A 24,332-nucleotide genomic window follows, 5' to 3' on the forward strand; every position below is an offset into this window, starting at 1 on the left:
TATTCAACTGAGATGTCATGTAAGTATAAAATACATTAGATATCAAACACAGATTAAGAAAAAGAATATAAAATACTACACTAATATATTTATTTTCATTATATGTGATGTGATAAATATTTTAAATATATTGTGGTAAATAAAGCACATTGTTAAATATACTTTGACTAATTCATTTAAATTCGCTTGTTCTTTCTCCTTTTTAAAAATGAGACTTCTGGAAATGTTTAAGTTACATGTGTGACCTGTATGTTAGTTCTATCGACAACACAGGTGCACGGTATTAACTCAATCAAGCTTTAGGCTCCTTTAAATTAGAATTTCCATTATGTGTTTCACCTCCTAAAAGTCTGTTTCTTCCACCCTGAAATATTTTAGGGGCTTTCTCCTTAATTAAAATACAAATGAGTGATACTTAGTTTACTGTCCTCAAAGAGCTCAAGCAGCTCCAAACAACTTTATATAAATCAGGAAAATAATCATGTTTCATCCTACTCCATTAAAACTGCCTTTGTTCAAGCAAATATTTCTTGGCAAAGTTCCAAATTTACCCTTTACACATCTTGCATAATTGTCTTTCATCTTCTTTTTGCCATTAATGCTTTCAAAAAGAGAGAGTCAGAGTTAAGAAGGGAAATTAAGAAGGGAAAAGCAAAGTGATAGGAGGAAGTGTAGCCGAGCCCATGCAGATGTTTCTGCAACGTGGCCTGGGGAAAGCAATGCAACCAGGGCAGGATAAACCAGGGTGTGGGGGCTGCTGCACTCCTGCCGTTGGGGAAGGAAGAAGGAGGGGTGAACCATGGGTGTCAGAGACAGTTCAGAGCTCTCCCCCGTGTCTCAGCTGTAGCCGGAGTGGAATTACTGAGGACAGAGCCTGAGTCACAGAACTGTACGTGTGAAGAGGTGGCTACAGCTGGCATTAATTTTTCTCCTTGTACTTTAGATCCAAAAATTTTTTAAATGTACCCCAAAGTTTGTCCTCTGATAGTAAATAATAACATTTACTGGCAGTTAGACCATGCCAAAATTTTCACATTTGTAATCCACTTAATCTTCCCAATAATGCCAGGAGGAAACTGAGGCATAGGGGTGTCAAGTAATTAGTCGCTCAGTTAGTATATGGCAGAGTGCAGGTTAGAATCGAGCCGTCGGGGCCCATGGGCTAGACATCAGCACCAGCCTCTAACCACTGCACACACTGTCTCACCCAGCTCTCTCATCCACGGCTTTCTGCTTCTCCAAGGCCACGATGGACCCCAGAGTCCAAAGCTAACACTTCTATGTTTATCTAACATGTATTATATGACATTATCTATAAATTATAATAAATTCAGGATATCAAAAACTAAGTCCACCAAGGACGATTTTTTTAAGGTGTTGAAAGTCTACAACACTAGAAATTAATTTTAACAGTAATAAAAAAAAAGTATAAGTCAGTATAAGGCAGATTTATTTTAGATTTTATCCCAGGAAAATTCTATAAAGGCACTAGCTTTTGCTGTAAGGTGTGACTAAAGGGTTGCACGCAAATTCCATTCCTGACTCCGCCGAGGAGTGCAGGTGACCCTGCTATAATATCTCATAGCATTTTTGGTTTCCTTCCTACGTAAACTCTCTTTAGTTATCTCTCAGTTTTCTGGATCGTGTCTTTCTTTCTAAAATTGGAATAACTTTCTAGGATGTAAAGTTTAAACAGATTACATAAAATGCTTGGATTAATTCCTAACACATAGCAGAAACTGCATAAATGTTAGTGGGTGTTATTATTTATATCATTTAACATAAGCTATTGCATATATTTTGGTGATCATTCATTCAATGTTTGACTCCTCACTGCTAGCATGGAAGCTTCCTAATGGCAGGAGCTATCAACCACCGTGGCACACATCACATCTGTCCCCTGCTGTCCAGCTCTCCTCTCCACCTGGGCACACTTCCTTGATTTCTTGAAGCTGAGCTTGACCGCTGATTTGCTTTAGCCAGTGAAGTATGAGCGGAAACTTCCAAGTGGAAGATTTAAACATTGCAGTGACTCTCTACTTCTCTCCTTCCCTGTCCCAGTGAGTGGGGAGGCAGGTTTTGATGTGGAGGTACGACCCTGAGCCTGGACATAGAGAACAGCTGGCCTGGGGAATAACCAGAATCCACAGCAGACTGTGATGAGTGAGAAATTAACCATTATTTTCGGAAGCCTCTGAGACTTCGGGGTGATTTATTATGGCAGGATAACCTAGCCTACCCTGTCTATTCCAATCTATTGCATTTCCACAGCCTAGCAGAGAGTCCGGCACCTAGTACGTGATCAAACGTGTTTTCACCAAATTGATAAATTAAAAGTTTTAATCATTAATAAAAATAAATGATTTTTGTTAAAGAAATTATTTCAACTCTATTCTGTGTACAAAAAAAAACCCTTGGAAATTTTAACTGATTAGTAATTTTAACTGATTAACTGATTCTGAGTACCAAACAATCATCGTTGGTATCAAAGTCAGAATCACATATGCTTTGCACTCCAGAGGGACTTCATTAAAGTTTTCTTGAATATTAATTAAATCATTCCTTCTGTGAAGTGGTTTTGAAAAAAAACTTTATTTCTGTCATAGAGTCACTTACTTAAATGGCCCTATTTAAAGGCCCCTGTTCCTTATAGAACGGCCCTGCAAAAATCCATCTGTGTGTGTGGTCCCTGCCTCCATGACAACCACAACCCAGATGCAGAAATTCTTTATAATCACATAGATTACACCAGAAGCCAGAAGGACCTAAGGTCAAAAGCATTCAGAGAACGGGTTTAACAATTCGAATTCGCAGTTTCTCTGGCCAGGGAGAAGGGAAAGGGGATGCACACAGTCGTACTAATATCTTTCACTTCTCATTCTAAAAGGAATCAATAAATTTACCAACACAAAAGGAAAACCATGAGCTCAGTTTTTGTCTTTCTGGTTATAGAAGCATAACAAGTTCTGCAGCGGAGACGGTGATCAGGCAGAGGAATTGACCTTGTCACAGATAAAATGATGAGGCCGGAAAGAGTGAAAAGATAAAACCTGAAGCTCTGGTATGTGAGAAAGAAGTCACAGAAAAAGCTGCTCTCCAGGGCTATTAATGGTCCTGAACAAATCAATTCTTTTGGGAGGCTCCTTAATTGCTGCAGCTCACTAGCTCTAGTGACTAGGGGACCGCCAGGCTCATAGTCACAAAGATATGAGGCGAAGATCCGACATCCGGTCTGATAGAGGCGTGAGAAGTAAACAAGTCTAAGACAGTGGGGAGGACCAAGCAAAGGCCAGCTTCGATCTGTGTGAACACACAGGACTTTGGGGCTTTGAAAAAAGAGTAGAGTACAGGGGGTGACCCAGGGTGTCTTGGCAGGCATCTTATCTGTATCATTAGCTAGTTGTGTGACCTTGGACAAGTACATAAAGCTCTCCGGCTTCTGTTTCCTCCCCCTGAAAATGAAGCTGTAACAGGGCCCACCTCAAAGGACTGTTGTGAGAACTTGACTTGGTCAAAACCTGTACTGCACAATTGTCCAGCATGCAGCAGTTACTTAGGAATGTCAGCCTTTGCCACTATGGCCCCGTTGCACACAAACTGTTCAAATACGGACCGAGCCCTCGCCAGCAATGCAACATTGAGCACATTACTTCTCTGCGCCTTAGTTTCCTCCTCTGTGAAATGGAATAGTTGTTATTATTATGGCAGAGGGTTGTTAGAAGGAGTCACGCTACAACACCTAGTACGAGGCCACGGTCAGTGTTACCAGACATTGGTACCGTCTCTTCCAGTGAGAAACTGAACAGGGCAGCCGACATCCTGGCTCAGGCACCAGGAAGTGCAGCGGGTCGAATGTGTGTGAGGCTTTGCTATACAATCAGGAAGGTTTGGGGAAATGAAGGAAAGGGTTCTCCTGCTTAGAAAGAAATGGGTGTGCTCTCTTATAATAGTGGGTTTGGCTCTTCGAGGTGACGCCTAAAATGTCATGCAGTCACTCCAAACATCTGCTGAATCTAGTCAAAAGGAGGGTCTCAGGCGCCCTGAGTGTCCAGCAGAGGCCGCCCTGGGCCGGGGCTCCCGGGCCTGAGCGCCGGGAGAGGGACGGCCGGGGGAGGCCGCGTCGCCAACGCCGCCGGGCCCAGGTGGGAGGGGTTTCGCAGCGGCAGGCGCGGCGGCGGAGGCGGCCCCCCGCTCCCGCGGCTGGGATGGAGCAGAAGCGCGCAGGGCGCCGCAGGACGCGCAGCTGACGGAGCAGCGCCGCGCGTGTCTGGCTTCACCGCCGGCCTCCCGATCCTCGCGGGCCTCCCGGCTCCCACCACAGCCCGCTGGGCAGAGGAGGAGCAGTCCGCGCCCCGTGCGCTAGGTCAGTCCGGACGAACTCTCCGCTGCCCGCGCTGCACTGGGCACCGAGCACCAGGATACCATGGTCTCCAAGACTCTGTTCGCTCTCTGCATCTTCACTGCAGGTACTTTGGGGCGCCGTCCTCCCGGAGGGGTCGGGCGTGGAATGGGCACCGGCGACTAGCGCTGGGGTAGGGGCTGAAGCAGAGAGGCTGAGAATTAAGTCCCCGCGCGCGGGTGGTCCGAGCGGTGCGGGCCTTCGAGGTTGTGTAAAGGGTTGCGCGCCTTTGGAGATCCTGAAGCAAGCCGGTCGGAACCCAGGGGATGACAGGGTCCTTCCTGGGGCAGTCGGCGTCCCCACAAACTCTAGGCTGAGTTTGTAGAACAGGTGGCTGCGCGACGCGTTCAAGCCCCGGGTGAGCGACACTGACTTACGACTCGTGGCTTCGCAGGTCTGCAGGCACACCCTGCCAGAGTCGGGCAGCACACTTGTTGACGCGGTTGGACCCGGGGAGGAAAGAACAGTGGAAGAAGCTGGGCGAGGGTGGGGAGGTGGGGATCGCAGCGCGGAAAGCTTTAAGCAGTGGCCGCGCACCCCGCGGAGCTAGCTTGCGTTCACCAGTACTTGGTGTTCTCTGGTTTCTGGTGTCCCTTCCTGGGGACGACGATGCGGCATTCAAATCCCACCAAAGCTGCCCCGACCGGGTTCAAGATCGCGATCACCACTGGGATTTACAGTTTTACGCATTGGTCCGGAGCCTCCAAAAATGTGTGCCATAACAGAAATTGTTAACTGGGCTAAAACTAGCATTCCCCCGTTTCACCCACCGCCCCGACACGCACGCGCCGCCTCCAACAGCTGCGTTGCTAGCCCCTCGCAGGTCTTTCGAGCACCGACGGCAAGGGGCTGGAGGGAGATGAGCAGAAGAACTGAGCTCGGCTTGGTGCGGGCCGGGGAGAGATTCGGGCCAACGCTTTGAGTCTAGAGTTGTGATACCCAGTTTTTGCATAATATGCTGCCCGACAACGAAAAACAGTATGGACAAGGCACGGATGGAAACAGTAGCTCCTGTGCGCGGTCACTGGCATGTTTACATAATAATGTTACAGAACCACGTACACACTCCAAATTGACTCCTGCTGGTGGTCCGTGGATATTTTTCCTCCTGAATTGCTTGGGTTGCTGTACTTGTGGACACAAGTCGCGCTACAATCCCTTGAAAAGAAGCTAGGGGTTCTGGCAGCTCCCAAAGCATAATGCCGTTTTGAGGAAAAGTTTCCTAACCTGAGGCTATAGCGTGCGTTTTCCCTCTACTTGCTGAACGCCTGAGAAAAATTCCCCCTTTTCTCTCTGGCGTCTGCACCATTTGGAGACGCGGCAGCAGACGGTTCCGAACAGTCTCAGGTGACTTTGGCTGCGAAGTCCTGGTTGGGACTGCGAGCGCCCGGGTCCGGCAGGTGTCAGCCGCATCCAGCCCCAGGATTGCCCTGCGTGGCAATTGCCGTCATCCTCCAACCTAGAGATATTTCGGAAGTGACATGAAAGGTTCCTTTCTCTCCGCACTAGAAATCCTTTCATGAGGCTCCAGAGAGGCTCAGAACACCCTGAGTGAGACAGTAGAGAGCTAGTAGGCAGGTTTGTTTGCTAATTCTGTTTCGTGGCTTGTCTTATTTTATTTTTAACAGCGTCGGTGGTTGACTAAACCGGGATTAATCCTACTAGGCTGGGTGGGACTGTGACATGTTTTTTCCCAAGGAGCTCAAGAGTTTTTTATTATGATTATTTTTAGCTAGTTTTAGATTTAACCCCACTATTCCAGGGACAGGAATCTTGCCCTTGCTCACTGCCGAATGAGGAGGCTGGTGGCTCAGGGGCCAGCCAGGCAAGCCGACTCACCTCCATCTCTGCACACTTGTGTGGGGGTCCGGGCCAAGCAGGTCACAGCCTCCCAGTTCGAGGGCTCTCCTGACCCCAAAGACAGTTACATTTCTGTGTACTTCTCCCCAAGAGAGTGATGAAGCTTCATTCTTTCCTCTGAGTTTGCACTTCTGAAGGAGTCTATTTAGAGGGTCAGTGTGGTGTTAAAGCTACTTGACATAAATACCTCATGCGGTTCTTTGCATCCCAAAGTAAAGTGTTTACAGAAACTTAAACAAAGCACTTTTTAAGGACTAAATAGATGTGCCAGTAAAGGAAAGAGGGCTGAGTGGCCTAGAGGTGGAAGCAGAATGCGTGTTTCAGCGGCTCATCCTGGAACTCTTGGCAAAGCTCTAGTTTGTTTCAGCAAGCAGTTGCTTCTTTTCTGTTTTCTTCCCCCACCCGTCGTCGCCCCCTCCAGCTTTACAGGCTTCAGGGAATTTTCTGTAAAACTTTAAAGGTAATACTATCTTGACCCAAGAATGGGGTTTGGCAGAGGACTTTTTTTTTAGCTTAATAAATCAATATATACATAGCATTTCCTCCCACCCACATAATAAACATTTGCAAATATGTCCATTGTCAACAGAGCAAAAGGAGAACTCTATATTTACTCACTTGCATTTTTAAAAGAAGGAAGAGAAAAACATGAGCAATGTCTTCAGTTCTCTTAAAGTTAACTGTGGGAGAAAACCAGCATGGCTACTGTCCAAGCCATTCCCCAGCACCTCTACTGCGCTTGCAGGGCGCACAGGAGGTCTGCCTACGAGCTGAAGTACGAGCCGGAACTCACGAGGTTTGGCAGCAGAAGCTGGAGTGAGGGAGGATGGCCGGCCACAGGAAGCTTCCATCTTCTTCCCTCTCCTTCTCCCCTCTGGAATCTCTTCCTCCATTCCCACCGCCATTATTGCCACCCTCCATGTTCTATGACCCAATTTATTTTTAAAAACTCCCTCACTGAGACATCTGAAATATACTGGAACTTTCAAAAGGACTTTTCCAAACATTCAAGAAGGACAAAGAAGAAACACAGGTTAAAGAGGCACAAATCCCAAGGACCCAACTTTTCCTGCTCTGGGTTCTGCCCTGTCTGCCCCTTCTCTCCTCCCCCAGGAGACAACTGCATTCCAGCTCACTACACAGGCCTGCTTGCTGGGTCCTTGGCGGCCAAGACCAGGAGCCAGGTTCCAGTCGGCCACCCTGCTAGAGATCCTGTTTGTGTTTTGCGCCTGTCCTGGCTCTTCTCCAAGTGACTAACATCTAGAACGTCCTTGTTCTTGAAAGAAGACCCCACCCTACACATTTCTTACCTGTGGTTCTTACCACAGGTCCTGATATGTCATAAGCATATCGAAGCCTTGTGATAAGTCTTATCACAAACATGCGGAAAATAAACTAAAAATATGCACACACATTTACAGGAGCAGCAAGGTTGCCTGTGGTTGGTTGGGAATAGGGGTAAAGCGCTGTTTGTGTTCTTTTAGCCTGGTTACCTCCTGTTCCTCCAAAGTCCGTGTCACAGTTCAAGAAGTGACACCTTTACCTGAGAAGGTGGAAGTTCTTCCTTATTACCTGATACATGTACTGGGGTAGAGTTGCAAAGTGGTAAAGCACACAGATTCTGCAGGTAGATTGCCTAGGCTAAGTTTTACTGTTTACTGATTGTGTGAATTAGGGCAAGTAACTTAACTCCTCTGAGTTTTCTTATCTACAAAATTGGGGGATTAAACTTCGTAATGTTGGTGAAGGTGTTAAATGACCGAAGACACCTACAGGACCTGGGACATGGTAAACACTCAGTAAATATTAGCTATTGTTGTTGTTATTAATTAGTCTTATTAATAAAATTTACTATCTTTGGCAGTGATTAGGTCATCCTCTCCAAAAGCAGAGTTTACATGTTTGCTCTTAGGCAACGTAAATCAGAGGGCTCCACTAATATTCCAGCACAGTGCCAGCTGTTCAGGCAAACCCTAATGTGCAAATTAAGAAAAGACTCAGCCTAGCCTACTAAATGTCTGATTTGAAAAGGTTAATAACATGCCAGCTCAGATTTAGCACAACAGTCCCAAAAATGCTCAGTAACAAATAGAAGTAAAGCCTCACTAAGGACTTTATTTCTTCCACGAAGTCATTTGCAAACTGGTATGTTTTAAATGCCCAACTCAGCTAAACCTTAAGGTCAGGTTCCAACAACTTCGGAAAAGACAGTTTCATGGTATTGGAATGATCCAGAATGGCTCTCTTCAGTACCCAAAGTCACATTGCCCAGATCACTAATTTAACTTGAGCATTTGGACCTGATCTAATTATGCTTGTGTTTTTATAAGAAAAATGTTGGCCAAGTATTTTCATGGTTTGCAGAAGTCTTTTTTAAGCAACAGTTTTTCCCTAGGGGAATGGTGGACTGGGGTGTGGGGAAGCGTATAGAATCCACTGGAGAGGGCATTTAAATGGAGAGAAATGTTTAAAAAATATTTTCAAGAGGATTGGCTGTCTTAACACCCAAATGAAAGGAATTCTGCCATTGCATTTACAACTGTTTGCTTTCTTTTAGAAGTATCTGTCACTGAAATTGGATATGTTAGTTCAGGAACCAAATATTTTCTTTGCTAATGAGAAATTGAATGAGCCAGTTGCTTGGAAAAATTAATGTTTCATTTAGAAGGCAGAGGCAGTTCTAAAAAGAGGGGGGGCAAATAATGAGTACATGTGCCTTACGCAATGCTTACTTTTCACTTGGAAATGCGGGGCTAATAGGTTATCATCTAGTTCCTGTGCAAGCAGGGTAACAATAAAATAAGACTGATTTATGTATGTAGTACACGGCATTACTTTTTATAGTCACAGCTTAGATTATTTAAATGACAAGAGTTGACATAACATCAGATTTTCTGATTTGTGGATCTTTAAATGTTCGCCATAATCCTTTACAACAACATAGTCTATTTCTTTTGTTTTTAATGTCATTTATAAATCTTGAGACCTTTGCTGTTGTATAAGTTATAGAAGTCAATAAAACAAAACAGACAATGATCTAATTCATTTTTTTCATTGGTGCAGGGTGATATAATGTCGATCAAAAATAAGCTGTTTTAATTTTCCTTTGGCTAATGTTGCCAGATTTAGCAAATAAAAACACAGACTGCCCAATGCAATTTGAATTTCCAATAAACAGTGAATTCTAATGATATCCCGTGCAATACTTGGGATACGCATAACCTAAATAATTCTTTGTTGTTTACCTTAAATTCAGATTTAACTGGACATCCTATGATTTATCGAGAAACCCTACCTTTGACCTTTCACCTGCGGTTCATCTGTGCAATGAGTTTGATATTACGATTAGCTTTATTTTGAACCCTGCCTCCCTGGGCTTTAGTTGCCCTGCACCATTTCATTAGTAACAATCTTTTGATGGGAAGGTGCAGAGATTTCATAGCAGCTCTCTCTAGAACAGCAGCTACAAGGGTGAGGATTCAGAGGCAGCTCTTCAATGAAATATTTTGAATCTGACGGCTTATCCAGTAACAGTGCATTGTCGTGTGTTTCTGAACAGTTGCTGGGATTTCTGTGGCCTCCCGGAGGCCACATTGCCGGACCCCCTTATAACCTTCCCTTTTCACAGAACGGTATGTTTAAAGGGTAGGAATGTTCTTGCATAGGAGCTGGAACTAGAAGCCTTCTAGAGTCCAGCTGGCAGCTGATTAAAAAAGAAAGTTATAGAAGAGCTTTGGATTTCAAATATCTCTTCTGTGCCAGGATCTTAATACGATCACAAATATTGATTCGATAAGGTTTACATAATTCTTGCAGGATAGGCCTGTTTGTATTACTTGAACGCGGTGTCTACGTGGAGCCTGAAGCAGGTACCTGACAGAACTTCAAGGCAGATTAAAAAAAGTCTCTTCAGCTATTGGACTGTGGTAGAAATTATACCTTATATATGTACCTAAGGCAAAAATCTGTGAATAGATAACTGTTAAATGAGGAAAACCTGTGGGAAGTTACCAGGTATGATATTTAGAAAACACGTTTATTCAATTCCAAATAAGATGAATGGTACAATACAACTTTGATGATAACATCTTCCAGTTAGTGTCCAAATTCTGATACCTGACTTCCGTTTCACTGGTGAGGAACTATGTACATGGGAACTTGACTGCAGGTGTTAAACATGAAAAGAATTAAAGGAGAGAAGGTTTTATTTGTTTATTTTTGTGTTTTTGTATTTTGGCCATGGTTGTCAACTCTCAGCTCTCATTTCAACTTCTTATCAGTTAGAACATATATTTTCCTATATGGGGTTATTAAAATATACAAGGGAGGGCAAAAGTAGGTTTATAGGTGTGAGTATGTGAAACACAGAGTTTATTCTTATATTAATTAATTTTATTATATTGTTTATTTGTATTATTTCTCATTTTATTATTATTGTTATTATTTCTTATTACTTATGATTTATCTTTTAGGCAAAGGTGGCTGGTAACTTAGCCTACTTCAGCCTACCTCTGTCTGTCATCCTTTAAATTACGGTATTCTTGCCAGCTCTGCGTAATCCGGGAGCATAACCTCGTTCCTGACAGAGTTCATTCACCCACTGCTGTGTTCATGATGGATTGTTGCTGGCGCTGTCTGCCCCTTATGAAACCTTTTCAGTTTCTGCTGGAAACGCTTTTGTGATCCCACAGATAGACAGCAGAATGACACCACTATTCTGGCATTGAACTTTTATTTGATTGTACACGCTTTATACCATAGGATTTTTGCTTCGTGCTTTGTGATGTGGATCTTTTAGGAAGAACAATAACAATTATTATGAGGATTAAAAGATGCTCTCCTTATTCATTATGCAAAAGCTACAACACACTGTCTGCATGTGTTTAGGGAAATGTCTAGGGAATGTTTAGGGAAGTATTTAGGGAATGAGCCTTCACTCATTCTACTGAGTTAATGTCATGTGTCATATTATGAGAGAACTTCAGTACATCTCGCAGTTACAACATGAGGGGGTCCGAGTGCCTATTTACTCAACAGAGGGTCTTAAAGAAATCTGGTGGACTGAACACCTCCCACTTTGCCTGGGCAAGAGGCAAGGTACTGATGGATCACACTCTTCTGGCCATGGCAGTTCTTGCTCTTGGTGGAGCTGCTGAGTGAGAGGTAAAACTCAAGGTGGTTACAGCCATCAACCAACCCATGGGGAAACCCGGAGGTTTTGACTTAAAAATTGCAATTGTTGATGGAGAAGGCATGCAAGTGGGAAGACCCCTGGAATTCCCCTGCTTGAAAAACTGTTCAGGCAGGCCTGAGTAGGAGAAAGGATTAATCAGTTTCTGAGACTAAATGATCAATCATTCATCATTTACATTCCAGGAGGTGTTGGTGAGGAAGGAAGTGTGATATCAAATTACATGTGGAAACTGGATAAGAAATGAACAGTAGAAAGGGGCCACGGGGCAGTTTCAGAAATTCTGGGGAGGATTCGTGGGAGAGGCTGGAGGTAGTCTGTTGTATGAGGCCGAGAGAATAGCAGAACAGGAGGGGGCTGATAACTAGAAATTATTTGGTGCTACTAAAGAGCAAATCACCCTCTTCGATGATGCTGCTGGGAATGGAAGATTCATTGTTTCATTTTTAGGGGGCAGGATAAGAGAGTCTTCCTCAAATATATATATGAATATAAAACATATTTTAGTACACTGTTTTAGTTTTGTGAAAGGTTGCCAGTGGAGCCTCTTAGATTTAAAAATGTGATGGCCCTTAATGGCAGGTGATTAAAGTACCCTCGGCATTGTGAAAGGGGGTGAAAAATGACAATATGCCCTGAGATGTCGAGAGGAATTCTTCTGCATGGTTTGGATCCATTAGGGAGGGCAGAGTGCCCTGGGGTTATTCCCTTCCAGGCAGGCTTCCTAGAACTGCACTTCAGAAAGGGTCCTGTTTTGAGCATATTTTCCTTGAAATGCTTACAGGAAGAGAAACACAGCTCAGATGAGAATGGGATTTGTGTTAATTTATATGAGAAGCAACATGGGTAGAAGGGGCTTTGGACTATGACAGGCTGGCATGGAATGCCAGCTCTGGGATCTTAGTTTTCCCCCTGCAGGATTATAACACGCGTGGAGTGCCGTGTGAGGAAACATTCAACACGTGTTATTAAGCAGGCGTACCGACAGACAGAAGGTTTATTTTATTTTACTTCATTTACTTGTCTGCCTCTCACTACTAGATTTTAAGATGCATGAGAGCAGAATTTTAGCTATTTTTGTCCAAGCATTTTCCTCAGCACATAGAACAGAGCAAGACATGTAATGAGTGCTTAGCAAATATTAGTTAAATTAATTGTTCATTGAGAACTTACATGTGCTAAATACTGTCCAAGGCTCTGGAGATACAGCAATGAACAAAATAGATAAAACTGGACCCTCAGGGAGCTTACATCCTCTGAGGATGACAGATTTTGACTTGGTCAGAAGAAAACCAAAAGTTGAATATCCAAGTGTCATCTCAAACTCAGCATGTCCACATCTGAGCTGCTGGATTCCCCTCCCCTGAGGCTGCACCTGAATTCAGCCTTCCCCATCTCGATTAATGGCAACTCCAGCTTCCAGTTGTTCAGGCTGAAAATCAGGAGTCATGTTCCAGTCTCTCTCTGAACACCCCTTATCTAATTCTTCAAAAAATATGTTTGTCCTACTTTTAAAATATATACAAAATTCAAACACTTGCCACCACCGTTGCTCTTACTCCAGTGTGAACCACCTTCATCCTTCCCCTGGGATAATGCGGTGGCCTCCTCTCCGGTCCACCAGCCTTTACTCCTTCCCTTGCAAGATCTGACCTCTGTATAGCAACAGTTGATCCCGTGGAAATGTATCAGATGATGTCATTGCTCTATTCACAGTTCTGCAATAGCTTCCCATTGCATTCCGAGTGAAATTCCAAGTCCTAAAATGATTGTCAACACCTGTTTCAGCTGCTGCCCCATCCATTCTCAGACCTGGCCATCTACCGCTCCTCTGCGCACCCTGCACCAGCCACACTGGCGTCCTTATAGCCTGCAGTGGCTCACTCCTCCATCTGGAGCATGCTTTCTCCACATGTCCACATGGCTAAGTCCCTCACCTCCCTTAAACCTTTGGTCAGATGTCATCCTCTCAGTGGGACTTGGCCCGACCAACACGTAAAAGTCGCATTCTGTTTCACTTGCCAACACCATATTCCCAGTGCCCCTCGGCTGCCTCTTGCCTTTACTGTTTCTTTCACGTGCATCTCTCTGCATCCCTTCACCCCCCTTTGCCCCCCGGAATGTTGGCTTTGATGACTACGGCATCCTCATTGCTAAAGACTGTGTGGCACTAAGGGGAACCCAAAAACAGCTGTTGGACTGAACGCTTAAAATACATTTTTGAGGACTGGCAAAATGAAAACTTAATCTGAAATTATCCTTAGCTTCCCCCAAAATGAGACACTGGTAAACTTGCTTACTCTCAGGGGCTTATGTCTAGTGCTTCCACGTGCTTTTTTGAAAAATGAGCCAGGTAGTGAGTTTTCACTGAGGGCTACAAAACCGGAACTTTAAAAATCAGCCTTTTTGGGGAGCTGTGCTCATACAAAACATTTTTTTATAAAAATGTACTCCTTTTTATTTTTGCCGTGGATATCACTGTAAAATAGCTGAAACCTCTGAAACCTTTCGGCCAATTTAGAAACTTCAAGCTCAGCTAGAGAGATAAAGAGACCTCCACTATTTGAGCATTTTTGAGCATTTTCTGAGTAACCGAAAACAGCCTGCCGATGAAGAGTGATGTGGGTCTGAGGGAAGCGGCACCCGCACTTTCCCGGCCACGTGTGAGAAAGTCAAGTCCAGTGAGGCGCTGAGAGCTGAGCGCATGAGTCAGTCACTAAGAAGCTGAAGAATAGAATGAGAGTTTTCTTGGCCCTATAGACTCTGAGTTTTGCTTTCATTGGTGATTCTGAAACATATACTGTGTTTTAGTCCAAGCAATCCATAGAAGTAAAGTCCTGCCTAGAACCAAAACTATAACCTCTGAGCAACCTGCAGGGCTGACACCCCTCGGCATGGCTGCTGCTAAAATCAACCAGTCTCATCCTCCAACAAATCTTCATGGTACTCTCTGGCCTCAATAGGAACACTTGGTTATTCAGCAGCTGCCAAAAAGAACATGAGCTTAAAATATAGCACCATATTCATCTTGAAGCCCTAAGGATAATGGTAAAATTTCTGATTATACCAACTTGAAGAACGACTTATAAACACACAGAAAGGGAAGAGATAATACCTTATATTAAAAGCATGTGCCTTGCTTGTTCATTGAGGTCCACTTCTCCCTTCCTGAAGTGAGAAGTCACTCAGCCACCTTGAAATGCAGCAATGTTGACTGGAAGCAAAGGAGTGGCCAAGGAGAGTAGCCCTGGCCTTGTGCTGGAGTACCCACAGGAACTCTGTGCCAGGTGTTACGGGTGTGATGCTGAGGACAGGTGACCATTCCCACCCCACCTCTCCTCCAGAGGAGATAGCATGTGCCCTGATTAAAATGAAAAGCAGGACCTAAGTCCTCACTAGAAGTTTAAGGAGCACGCATTGAACAGAGAAGACTGCTAAAGGAGAAAAAAATCCTCATTACTGAGAAGAGTTTCAGTTTCGAGGGTTATCAGAAAAAGGGGAAGTGTGGTTTTTGAGATTCAGAAATTTACAGCCAGTTTTTTGTTAAAACAAAGTTAAATGCCATCAAGTGACAGTTGTCTCTTGTTTTGATAACAGTTTTTAAAAGCAGCATTCAAGCACTGATTTTTTTTTAATTGTTATGGTAACTATAAACATACACAGAAATTGACAAGAATATACCTATCATCTGTCCAAACTCCACTTAGAGTTTGTTTTGGTTTAGAACTTTTACAAATATTAATACATTGGAAACAATGTAAATATCTAACTAAAAAGTGCTAGTCAGAATAACTAGAATACGTTTAACATTTATTCAAGTGGACCACACTAAGCAACTGCTTAAAAGAAAGAGGTAGTTCATCTCTGTACTGACAGGTAAAAATGGTTACAATATATTGACCTAATTTTGTACACTAATAGTTCACAATATATTGAAAAAGTAAGCTACAGAATAAAATGTACATTGTGATGAAATATTGAAAATATTATGTTTATGTGAGGAAATGGTTAAGAAGGATACAGTGGTTTTCTTTGGGCTAGTTTCACTTTTTATGCTCTTTTGTTTTGCTTGAATTTTTTAATAGTTCATATTGCCTTCATAATTAAAAATAAATATATAATCAATATTTTAATCCCTCTTTATCAACAGTTATTATGGCTGTATAACTGCTGGGTGGCTGTTCATTTCTTCACATCCTGATTCAAAAGTCCATCTGACACAGCCCTCGAAGATAAGATCTCAGAAAGGTTTGCAGGATATCACTGATGTAATGGGCAAGGAAGTTTCTGGGAAGAAATTGACTTAAAGTAATACGTTTTCGAAAACCAGAGTGCTGCATAAATCATTGATCAGGACAGCCATCCTGGACAGTCTTTTAAGAGGCTCTGAGCTAACTGGCCAGTATTTAGGCTGCTTTGTTAGTTTTTAATATCTTCGACATTTGTCACTTATGGGAGCAATTTAAAATTAAAACATTATTCTGAGCTTTTCTAAAAAGATATTCGTCAACTTAGATATCAAATAAAAACAGCCTTCAGAAGAATAGATGATTTGTTTTTCTTTTGGCAACACTAAATTTGTTACATTTTCTTTTCAATAAAACAATCAATAAGATGTGGTCTAGGCAAATGCTGGAGGATCCATTATTAATACTCCGAGGCATTACCAGAGAGCAAGGCGAGAGTGACCAGAGAGGGGGCTGGAGCAGAGAGGACTGGAGGAGGCTTTGTGATCTGCACCAACCCCTTCCCTCACATGACAAATAAAGGGGAGTCGGGATTCAACATTTTTAATTTTTAGTTGTACTAAGTATCACACATTATACTGTGTTCACTTCATCTGCAACTTTATCTAATCTTTTAACAGCCCCATGAGGAAGACAGTGATGTGCCCACTTAGCAGTTCAGGTCACGGAGGCGCACGAGTCAAGCAATGAGCTGTACCCACATGTTGGTGTGAGAGAGCTAGGCTTTGAACCCGGGTTACCTTTTTCCCATCCCAGCCCCTACTGCCTTGAACTGCCAAATCAGTTGATAAATCCTCTTCTGTAAATTTAGTTTCTAGAATTTCTCCCAACTCGATCCTCTTCCCCATCCTACAGATACTGCCTTGGTTGAGGACCTTACCATCCCTTCCTGGACTCTTCTAGTAACCCCTAAATAGTTCTTGTTCACCCTTTTTTTTCTTGCAGTCTCTTGCCACTCTTTTAGGACTCATCAGGCAAGGCCAAAGTGCCTGCCCCCCTCCAAAGAATGAGAAGCAGACCCAGATCTGCTTCAGAGTCTTCCAGGTGTTTGGATTGTGATCGCTAAATTCCATGTCCACTAACAGGAGTGAAGCCTTCTTGGAGAGGCAGCTAATTCCATGTCTGGGTTAAGAAAGGTACATGATAAGCCTGGAATATCTTGTTATACCAGATAGCGAGGAAGCTATCAGAGACTACCAGGGTCCTGTCACAGAAACTCAAAACCACTAATGAGGCTCCCATTGGCCAAAAATAGGACAATCGGAGCATCAATAAGGATAATTGCAATATTGAATCACATAGTTTAAACTCATGAATTCATAATATACCAGAAACAAAACAACAATAACACAAAACTTCATTGATCTCCATTGGAAGGTGCTGATAAACCAACACATTATTTTCAAAAAATAATAGATAAATAGAAAGAATTAAGTGATACTGATTGATTGACCTCATTTTGCCTTTATGAGGTACAACACTGGGTGACCAAATATTGAATGATGGAGTGACTGACTGTCTCCATACAAGTATTACCGCAAATAAATGAAGATGGCACAGTAGAAATAGAGTATCACCGTATTGCATGACGTAATGAGGTAGTAAATCTCGGCACTGACCATCAGTGGCTGTCAACGCCATGCAGTACGAAACAACCAGAGCCTGTATATATATCTCCTGGTGAAAGAACACATCATTCCCTATGAATCCGTGTTGCCACATTGAAAGGAAACAACACCCGAGCAAGCCTCCACATCCAACAATCGAGTTATAGGAAACACAGAGGGCCAAGGAAGATGTTAAATAACACCACAGCAGTAAAGTCAGCAAACTCCAGACTCTGGAAAGCTCCACAGGACAAACAACATGGTTTTGTCAACAAATGAAATGGAAGGGGAGAAAAAGAACAAGAATGAGAGAAAGGTTGGGAGGGCAGGGCATATAGACTGAAGAGAAATGTAAGAGACATAGCAATTCTGGATCTTTATGGATCCTGAATCAAACCTAAACTCTAAATGTCAGTAGCGGCATTTATGAGACAATTGCGAATTTAATCATTGACTAGATATTTGATGACATTAAGACATTATTTTCAGCATGATAATAATATCCCTTTTATGTTTTCAACTAAAGTCCTTATCTTTTAGAAACATATGTGGTTATATTCAGATAAGAAAGGGTAACTAATATGGGAGTGAAACAATAGGTGGGGTTATTAGAGAAAAAATATTGTGAAATAATTCTTGAAACTGAGCAGAGGGTACACAGGGGCTCATTATACTATATCTCCCATTTCGTAGATGATTAAATTTTTCTATTATTAGAAAAATTGTAAAAAGAATCTTTCAAAACTCCCCATTTCTTACAGAAACAAGTCCAAACTCCTTAGCAAGTGGCTTAAGATCTGAATTAGACACAGAACAAAAGAAAGACGGTACAAGTAATTATGTTGTGACAGGCTGGAGGAGTACATGGGTCATTCTTACTTGAGAAATCTTCCCCAAGACAGAAACACCTGTCACGTGCCTTCAGGCCTTTGCCCCTGTCAGCCCCCAATCTGCAGCATCGTATTCCTCCATTCTCTGCCACCCAGACCCTCTTCATCCCGCAAGTTCAAATGTCCCCTGACGTCGTTTGCACATGTGAGCCTCGGCAGACTTCCGGCCTTCGGAGGGCAGGGATCTGTCTTGCTTTCACGTCCCTCCCGCCCAGGTATATATGAGTGCACACACGTGCGTGCTCAGTACTTGTTCAATTGGACTAAGGTAACTGAGGCTCAAACATGTGGACCCTGAGGTCTCCCAGTGGTTTAGTCCAAGTCCAGTGGCTGAACTTGGACTAAAAATCTCATGTACATAGGAATGAAGTCCCCAACTTCAAAGTCTCCAAAACCCTTTCAGCTTTGGTCACACACTTCTCCCCTTGAGAGTTAGGATTTAAGATGCATGGTCTCTGAGGAAAATAACACATTAGCTTAGAGTACCTGAAGTTATTTCTCCATGGCCATGCCCTGACAGGCAGAAAGCAGAAAGCCTAGGGGAAGTGGCCTAAGAACAAAAGGTTTTGATAGCAGAAAGTGGCCTGGGAGCTGGGACCCCCGCCGGGATAAGGACTTGCAAAGTGAGGAGTTACACTGCAAATGCACTGGACCCCACTGCCAAAGGACCCCAGAGAAGCAAGGAAAGGCGAGGAGGTCCATGAGGCCTCCTTCGCATGGTCACACAACAGCACATGAAATCTGAAAAGGAAATAGAATCACTTCCAGACAAGCTTGCAGTCTGTGGGAAAGCACCCTTGCCCGCACGTCTTAATAGAATAATATTTCACTCAAGGTAAGTGAGTCCAGTAAAGATCGTCCTTTAAAGGATCCACAGGTGGAGAGAACTTAAAAGGAAGTGTGCCCACCGGGATAGAAAGGAAAACCTTCTCCTGTCCTCTCAGTTACCCAGCAGCCTGGGCTGCCAGTGAGTAAGTGTCCGGTCCCCAAGCATTACTGCCCCCGAACTGCTGCAAACTGCTCTCCCCTTGAACTGTGTCAGCCTGCCGAGCTTGGGATAAATGCGGACTAGCTATTGTCTTAGTTTCCCAGGGTTGCTCTAAAAACTTACCCCAAATTTGGATGGCTTAAAACAACAGAAATTTATTCTTTCATTGTTCTGGAAGCGAGAAATTTGAAATCAAGGTTTCAGTAGGTCCATGTTCCCTGGAAAACCAAAGCCTGGAGGGGAGCACCCTTCCTTGCTTCTTTCAACTTCTGGTCGCCCCAGGCATGCCTTGACTTGTGGAAGTCTTAACTGGCATCTCTCCCTCCATCTTCGAGTGGCCTTCCTCACCTGAGTCTGTCTTTACCCAGATTCCCTTCTTACAAGGACATCGGTCTTCCAGCCACGTGGGATCAGGACCCACCCGCACTCAGCATGACCTCGTTAACTTGATTACATCTGCCAAGACCAGATTTCTTTATAAGGTCATATAAAAGGCAGTAGGGGTTAGGACGTCAGCATATCTTTTTTGGTAGGGACACAACCCAAACTAGTTTTATTTTCACAGCTAAACCATGTTCGTGAAAGACCCTCCTCCCCACTGATAAAAGAAAGTTAATAATGTAATCAATTATAAGTTACTTTTATATTCAAGATAGCAGCTACTATCATCCCAAGTATTTTTTATTTGTTTACTTGTTTATTTATTTAGTTATTACCAGTCTCAACCAGCCTCTCCCACAATGATAGGAGGCTGGTTGAGCCGATTTAAACTACATGTTTCTCAACCACAGTGCCGTGAGCACTTGGAGGGCACGTACACGTGGAGACAGCATCCTCGGTCCCTGAACACTGAGTAACACCTGAACACTGCATTAACAGTAGTCCTCTACAGGCATTGTGACAAGCAAGATACAAGAAAACAGAGGGGAAAAAGAAAAAAGGGGGGAAAGGAGGAGAAGAGAAATGCCTTCATTTATTTCTAAACTTATCAGACTCATTGAAAGCCAACAGTCGAAGTTAATGAGATTTTTAATGGCCCTTCTTAGAGCCCCACACAGAATGGGCTGTGCTGAGCAATAGCAGGTCTGATTACTCAGCCAGCCTGCTAACTGTGAGCGGTCTCTGGGTGCTGCAGGGACATTCTGACCCGGCCATGGCTCAGAGCACGTGTGCTGCTTGGAAGGCATGTGGCACATTTTAAGGGCACTCTTTCACTTCTTATTTGACATGTTTAATACTATGTTGTTTTCAACGTTGTACATAAGGTAGAGTCAGAAAGAAAATCGAAAAAGCAAAAGGTTGCAGGAGGCAAAAATAGCTTCTGCTCTTTTTCGGTGTAGCTCCCTGCGGTAAGGATGTGATGCCTGCCTTTCCTCTGCGCACAGGGAGAAAGTGAGCCACTCCTGAAAAAAGCATCTTTTCAGTTTTTCAAATTAAATGTATTGGGCTAACATTGGTTAGTAAGATTTATAAGTTTCAGGATTACAACTGTTATTGGGTGTAGGGCATAGGGGATCACAGGAATCTTTCGTGGAAAATACAGAAATCATGAAAGGACATTCTAGAACAGTGGGTTTCTGTTTGCCTGTGTGTGTGATGTGTGTGTATATACAGGTGTTGGCAAAAGGAGGTCTACATTTGTGAGTATGTGAAACACAGTTTATTCTTGCATCATTATGTATTAATTATTGTATTATTATTTGTATTACAACTCTAAATCTACTTTTGCCCACCCCGTATGGATATTTGTGGGTAGGATGTCTGTTTCTCTTCTTCCTTACCTGCATCCTTCCTTCTAAAATAATTAGAAGAATTTTAAAAAGTGGCTTGGGAAAGAATGTCTTTTTCAGGAAGTATGAATATTCAGTGGATTCATACATTTCCTGAAATATCTGAAATTCATCTTTCTTTTCCCATCAGAAAAGTAATGTACCACATACATTTAGCAGCTATAATCATATATATATCCATGCCTTCTAATTAGTAAGCAGGATGTTTATCAGGTAGGACATGGATATTTATTTGTTTCTGTAGCTACCTGTTTAATGTTTTTTGGAATCATAGCTTCCCTTATAAGACAGAGTAAAAATCAACATTTGAAATACTTGCCCCTGGAAAATTATAATTTCACTTATTAGGAGATTCAATTGCTTAGATAGTTTTTCTTATAAAAGCAAGAGAAATATTTTAAGAAAAATGAGAGGTCTACTGTTTAAAGCTTTTATTGATTTGGGTTATTCTTAAAGGAATAAAAATTTTTAAGCTCTGATACTAAAATCAAAGCTGCTGGATGAGAACTGAGTTCATGCTGAGCTAAAAAGTTACAAAGCAAGAGAACAGCCTCATTATATTTTTAAAATCCCAGGGAGAGCCATTGTTTTACCAAAGCAATGTGATAAGACAGCCTGGGACCCAACATTGGTGCCCAGGAGACTACGAGTAAAAAGCTTTGGAAGCTTTGAATTTTTTTCTAACACAATTAAGATTAAAGGACTTAATCAGGAAATCTTAGGTTATATAAGGGTGAGCAGGTCAACCAGCTCATATATCTGGTTCGGGGCACATGCCTGCAATGACCAAACTTTCCCGTGGAAGATCGTACTTTGCGATAATTCTTCCAGAATGAAAGAAGTGACAAGAAACATTAAAGTTTGAAAGTGATCCCCACCACCACCGACATCTGAGAACATCCTGGCCTCTCCAGAGACATCTGCCTGAGGAAAGCAGATGAGCCAGCTGGGCCTTGAACCCTGAAGGGATGGACAGGAAGAGGAAGGAAAGTGGGTCACATTTGGTGAAGCAGCTTGTCTGCCTTGGCAAGTCAAGCTGGCCAATTTGGAGGCTGCCACCTCTACTGTGGCTGGCCTGACCACCTCAAGACCTCTCTCCAAAGGTGGCATGGCTGCTGCTTGAGACTTTACATGGCACTGGAGGCAGAAACTAGACATAGATGTGGACTATATCCTCTGAAGCTCTGAGGCTCAATACCCACAGTAAATTATTCTCAAAATTAGTGGGAAGAGATCATTCACTATTTAAGCAAGAACCACTCAGGAGAAAAAAAACCTTTCTGAAATGCTGTGTGAAGGGACAGGAGTTCTAGGGGAATGATCCAACTTCATCCTGACTTAAATCGGGGTTGCGTTTCTAGGAAGGCACAGAAAATTTGAACCAGAGGACAAAGATCATTGACATGCACCAGTTGATATCTCATTAAGCCTTTGCTAGTCAAAGTGACATCATTTATATTCTTCCTTAAGCTGTGCCTGCTCTGGTCAAACTTCACTGACAGCTTGGATTGGAAAGGGCACCTATGTTCTTTGCACAGCACTTACTGCAAGGTTTTTAACAACCAAGACTTCCCCTGTGTTTGACCCACAGTGCCTGACAACAACAACAGCAACAGCAACAGCAACAGCAATGCCACTATTTTGACATTGCACCGTGAGCATCCTGTAGCTCGGACCTTGCTGCAAACTCAGTGGTTCTACCTGCTCATTCTCTTTTCACTTGCAACTCACGGCCCATTCTAGCGTGGTGTCCAGAAAACACAAACAGACCCCACCACACCTACAGGAGGGCAGTTTCCCCTGGTTGTGATGACAGTGAATAAGTGACAGGCACCAAGTCCCATCTGTGATGGGAGTGTGGGCCCTCATCACCTGGACTCCTGAACATGAGAACTACAGTGTGCATGCATTTTCTTGATTTTTTTTAATAAGAAATATGCTTTTCTTGGCATCAGACTTAAGCAACACTTGATTTTTCTTTTTGATACAGAATTTGACAGAACATAGGCAATGCCAGGAGCTGAGTAAATTCAAGGAAACTGATTTTAGAATTTAGGGTTAAGCCCTGGTAAATACAGTATCCTCCTAAAAGCATTAGCTGTTTGTCTTTAAATGGGACACTGGATTAATTCAGTCTGTGTTTCCTTGCTACAAAGCATCCTTTCAAGGTATAAATTCAATTTATGGTATGGAAAATGGACACGATACACATAAGCTTGTCTTGATTTAATGGCATGATGACTTCAATGTTCTGGTAAATAAAATATTCCCAATAACTATGCTTCCTCTATAGAATGTTGATTGCCATTTTTGAAAATGGGAAAGAAAAAACTCAACATATTTAAAACTAACTAACTATGCTTTCTCTATAGAATGTTGATTGCTGTTTTTGAAAATGGGGGAAAAAACTCAACATATTTAAAACTACAACATTTACATTAAGGTCACTGATAAGCTCCATGCCCCATTTGTCATCTGTGAAATAAGAGTTCTAAATCAGATGAGCTTTAGTATTGGCTCTTTATGATCTAAAACAGATTCTTGCGCTGAGGTCGACCAAAACGTAGATGACCCATGAATGAGCACGAGGAAGTCCACAAAACACCTAAAATTGTATCCAATATTGCATGTATGTACTATGGGCCTTTTTTGCTTGGGAGAAGAACCATGGATTGTATCCAATACTTGAACTCTGGGTTCCCCTACAAGGTGAAGAACATCTAACATTCATTCTGCAATGAATTTGACCCTTAAGTGATTTACTCTTTGAAATTCATAAGGCTCCTTGGGATGGTCTGGTATGTGAGGGTACTATACTAGCCTTGTACTAACAGTAGTACTGACTCAGGTTTATTCAGGCCATGGCTTTCAACCTGCAGGTTTCTCTTGCAAACAGCAAAGGCGAAGCATGTCCTTTCAAGTTATGGATAAGGAAATGGGGAGGGGGAACGGCTCAGGGATACGTTACTGAGGTGGACAGTGAGAGACAGCCGTGGGAGTCGGTCATGGGTGTTTTTACTTCCTGGTCTGGCGTTCTTTCCATTATAATCTGTTATGTAGAACGCCGTAAAAGGTACACTTTAATGCACACAGCTCACTATTTTGGAAGTCCCCTTTGTTAGTTAAGATCTTCCAACTCTAAGCCCCCCAAAAAACTGATCCAAATTAATCAGACTAGTGGCAAGTATGACTTTCCATTTTAAAATGGAAAATACCACCCTGAGCATACATTTTTTTTCAGGCTCTTGCTCCTTAAATTATAACAACAACCTCTGAATAGCACCTTGTGGTTTCCACAGAGCTTTCAGGTACAAAATGACCCTCAGTCCTCACACAGTATTGGCAGTCAGCTAGTACCTC

The 24,332-nt window shown here is 42.9% G+C and overlaps 1 protein-coding gene across 1 annotated transcript in view; it reads left to right on the forward strand.

Annotated features, from left to right (window-relative positions):
• Nucleotides 1-4,116: 4,116 nt before the first annotated feature.
• The window catches only part of PARM1 (prostate androgen-regulated mucin-like protein 1), a 111,360-nt gene continuing 91,144 nt past the window's right edge, over nt 4,117-24,332 (forward strand). The window contains exon 1 of the mRNA XM_024579491.4: nt 4,117-4,466. Within this exon, the coding sequence (XP_024435259.2) occupies nt 4,424-4,466 (43 nt within the window). The 5' untranslated portion in view covers nt 4,117-4,423. The remainder of the gene's footprint in view (nt 4,467-24,332) is intronic.

Source organism: Desmodus rotundus, chromosome 4 (assembly GCF_022682495.2).
Source record: "Desmodus rotundus isolate HL8 chromosome 4, HLdesRot8A.1, whole genome shotgun sequence".
NCBI classification, from domain to species: Eukaryota; Metazoa; Chordata; class Mammalia; order Chiroptera; family Phyllostomidae; genus Desmodus; species Desmodus rotundus.